General features: G+C 55.5%; 1 protein-coding gene across 2 annotated transcripts in view; it reads right to left on the bottom strand.

The window, feature by feature from the left end:
- The window catches only part of LOC113208343 (hemicentin-2-like), a 158,181-nt gene that overhangs the window by 34,096 nt on the left and 120,622 nt on the right, over positions 1-3,463 (bottom strand). For both annotated transcript variants that reach the window (XM_052267043.1, XM_052267042.1), the window contains exon 3: positions 2,192-2,330. In XM_052267043.1, coding sequence (XP_052123003.1) covers positions 2,192-2,330 — 139 coding nt within the window. The remainder of the gene's footprint in view (positions 1-2,191; positions 2,331-3,463) is intronic.

Below are 3,463 nucleotides of genomic sequence, written 5' to 3'. Positions count from 1 at the left end.
CGACAGGCCGCGCAGCGCAGCTGTCGCAATATTTCTCACCTCGCCTGATCCCGGGCGACGACCGACGGTTAATTACGGCTTACGGGGAGTAAAAGTTGGCCATATCTTACAATGTTAAGCCAGTTAAGCGCCGCGCGCCGCGCGCTCGATGGGACGGCGGCGGGGAGGGAGAGGGACGGCGTAGGGGGTCCGGCAACGAGAAAATACCAACAGCAGAAAGGGCGGCCCCTCCGGTCCGCACCGTGGCTAGGCAAGCGGGGTCGACCGCACCGCCTCGGCGGTATGTAAACTTGAAAAATAAAAACTCTCTCTGTACACTGCTTTTACTAAAATATTATCATGATTTTTTTTGGTGTAAATTTACGTTTGTATTGTGAAATGTTTTGACTTGGAATACATTAGAGGAGCAAAAATGAATGAACTGCCGTAAATTTACAAAACTGTTTGATATCTGCAAATCGGAAATTTTAAAAAGTCCTGCAAAATCCTAAAGATATGTTTGACTGCGACTGCGGAGTGCGTGCGACTCCTTCCTGCCTCTCTGCGCCCAGGAAGAGCAGAGGGGGAAGGGTCCGGGCGCTCCGCCATGGCAGGTGCGGCAGGGAACAACATATTTTGCGAATAAGAAATTCAAATAAGAGGCACAACAGTTGGCTCCAGCCGCTCTATCCGCGCGTGCTGAGCGTTTCTGCTTTCGGTGCGGGAGGAGGGGGGGAAGGGGACTGGTTCTGGGGTCGTAGGGAGGGGGTTAGAGTAGGGAGGTAAGAGGAAAGGAGATGAAAGTGGTGGGAGGGGTGCTGGCCTCACCGCGCAACTGGCCGCGCGCGATGCTAATTCCAGTAATGAGCAAAGTAATTGCCGCATTTATTCTCCGCCATCGGGGGGCGGCCGTGAGGTACACCGTTAAAACGCAATCGGGGCCAGGTGTCGGGACTGAGCAAGCCGCCGCCGTCCGCCAGGGGCCGGGCGCCCGCAGAGCGGAGGGTAGGCCACCCGCCGGGCCGGAGTGCACGCGGCGCATCACGGTGTGCCTGCCCAGCACGGGGCTCACCGCTCGCGCGCTGCCTCGCGCTGGCCGACACGGTGAGGACGTTGACGGCGGTGACCAGAGACGTCGATGAGGCCGTCGGGGTTCGTACTCGATGCTGGTGATGAGGACGTTGCCTCCCGACGACGCCTTTAACCCCCTTCCCCCTCCCCTTTTTATCGCACCTAGCTCGGGTCCCGGGCGGCACCCCGACTCCCCGGGGCTCACGGCGCCGGGCTGCAGGCGCCGGGGCTGCTCCAGCGATATCGCTTCTCAGGGATCCAGTTTTCATACAAAATTGAGTTCTGCCGGCGTCGTCTCCGCGCTCCCCTCCTCCCCCCACGAAGTGTCACATCATCAGCAGCCTCCTTGAGAGGCATGAAGCGGCCGGGGAGGACGGGGAGTGAGGTCGGGCGCCGGATTGGACCCCCCCCCCTCTCGCCTCCGGTGCACACCGTCGTGTATCATCAGAGAGCTGCTGGGTGCATCGGTTGTACGACCTGCGTTTGGACGACCAGAAGCCTCCGTCTTAATTGTATTAAATTCAAATAACCTATTCAGCCTGCTAGAGAGCGCGTTCTCATGTAGTGGAGCTTAGAGAAGAGCGATCATCTTCGGACCCGAAATAAACTGTTCGAACAGGAGTTCAAATGTGAACAATTGCAGCTAGGTTTAAGGGGCTGGGTACCGTCTTGCTCGCTTTGATGCAGAATACAAGCACCATGGCTGAGTCTACCGCGCGGTGAGCGGTCCAGCATAAGGTTGTTTTTTCGCGTTTTGCTCGCTTTGCTTGGAAATCAATTAACATGCGGTCTTGAAAGCTGTCTGGTGTTGGGCGTCTAGACTGCCTTGCTACTCAAAAGTTTGCCCTGGTAAAGTAAACAAATTATTATTGTTTTGCTGTTCAGGTTCGGTTTCAAGATTTGGGGGATGATTTTGTCCGAGTTAATGTGATTTCGAACTGGCATGTTCGCTCATCTTTAGTGGGGCTCCACAGCCCTTTTTGAGGATCCTCAATAAATGCTGAAATTCTCTCTCTCCGCTAGCTGAACATTTTATACAGTACTTGGTTTTCGCGCAGAACCAGTGTGCCGCATCCACATTCAATCGTACTCGTGTAACCGAAAACGTTTCAAATAATATTTTTCTGGTCGAGGTACTCACTGTACACGGTGATCAAGACCTCCTCGGACGCCTTCGTGTAGATGCTGGGCACCTCGGTGGAGACCTCGCAGTAGAAGTCGCCGGTGGCGTTCACATCCATGTTTGTGAGTAGAACCTCCCGCTCATTGCTGTGCGTCATCTGCAAGGGAAAACGACAAATCAGCCTCAAAACCATTCAAATGCGAATTCATTCGGCGGAAATCATCGCGAAATCTCATATCGAAAAGCAGAGCAGCCGAGTCAGGTTTATGATGATGGGAAAAAAAAGAACAGAGTCTGCGTTTTATCAAATTACCTCCACCGATATTCCATTTCCATTTATTGTTCTGCTTCCTATATGTCCTCTGGCGCCAGCATATGACTCACCCGAATTAATAAATTTCGAGACATCGCACATTGTATCTGCCCAATCCGGTGGCACCGCCCAGCGCCACCTGCAGTGCCCTTGCGACGCAGCACAATCAGAGCACCTCCCCCGCCCCTCCCAACCCCCAAGTTTTATTCGCGCCCAATCCGCTGCGCTCGACGGATCGCGCTCTGTGAGCCTCGTGCCCAGCCGTGCGTAAAGCCGCCGCCGTGCCAGAGGCCGTCGTGCACGAAAAAAAAAAGAAAAGAAAACGACGAGCCGAAAAGTGATTGGCTATCGCTAAATTAGCTAAGTTGATAGCACTAGCGCGACAAATGTATTTTTTTGTGCTTTTTGTGTGTGTGCCCGATGCCGTCGTGTCTCGCTGCGGCCCGACAGGTCGCTAGCCGGACACTGCAGCGCGCCAGGGGCGGGGCGAGCGGGGCGGTGCGCCTGTGGCCATGCATGTTAAGTGCCGGGGAGGAGGCAGCTCTCTCCGCCTTCACCCGCATTGTACGATTATTCTGCCCCCCACCCCCACCCCCTCCGCCACAACACCGTGACCGTGTGCCCCAATGCCAGCGGGGCGGGCCGCGTAGACGCTCCGCGGGGCCCTCCATAACTGTGTCAGGTGGCAATTTCCTGAAACAAGGCAAAGAGTGAAAGATAATTAGGGGTAGCCCCCTACCGCCCCTCCAATCCCCCTGCTGCTGTTTGGAAAGGAGGGGGAGGAAATGGGAAGGTTAGGAGGCTTTGGGGGAGGGGGAGGCAGGGAGGGTCAGCGGGGCAAGTGCGTGACGCAAACACTGCCACACACTTTAGCGCCCTGTATACGACTAGAGCCAATTAAAACAGCGCGCCGCTGTGTCGGAGGCGCTTATCGACTTGTGTAATAAACGTATTAGCGCTCAAGGGGACCGAGGGGG

Source organism: Frankliniella occidentalis, unplaced genomic scaffold (assembly GCF_000697945.3).
Source record: "Frankliniella occidentalis isolate FOCC.00 unplaced genomic scaffold, Focc_3.1 Scaffold45, whole genome shotgun sequence".
NCBI classification, from domain to species: Eukaryota; Metazoa; Arthropoda; class Insecta; order Thysanoptera; family Thripidae; genus Frankliniella; species Frankliniella occidentalis.
The sequence above is the reverse complement of the archived record's forward strand: the minus strand, read 5'-3'. Positions and strand labels throughout refer to the sequence as shown.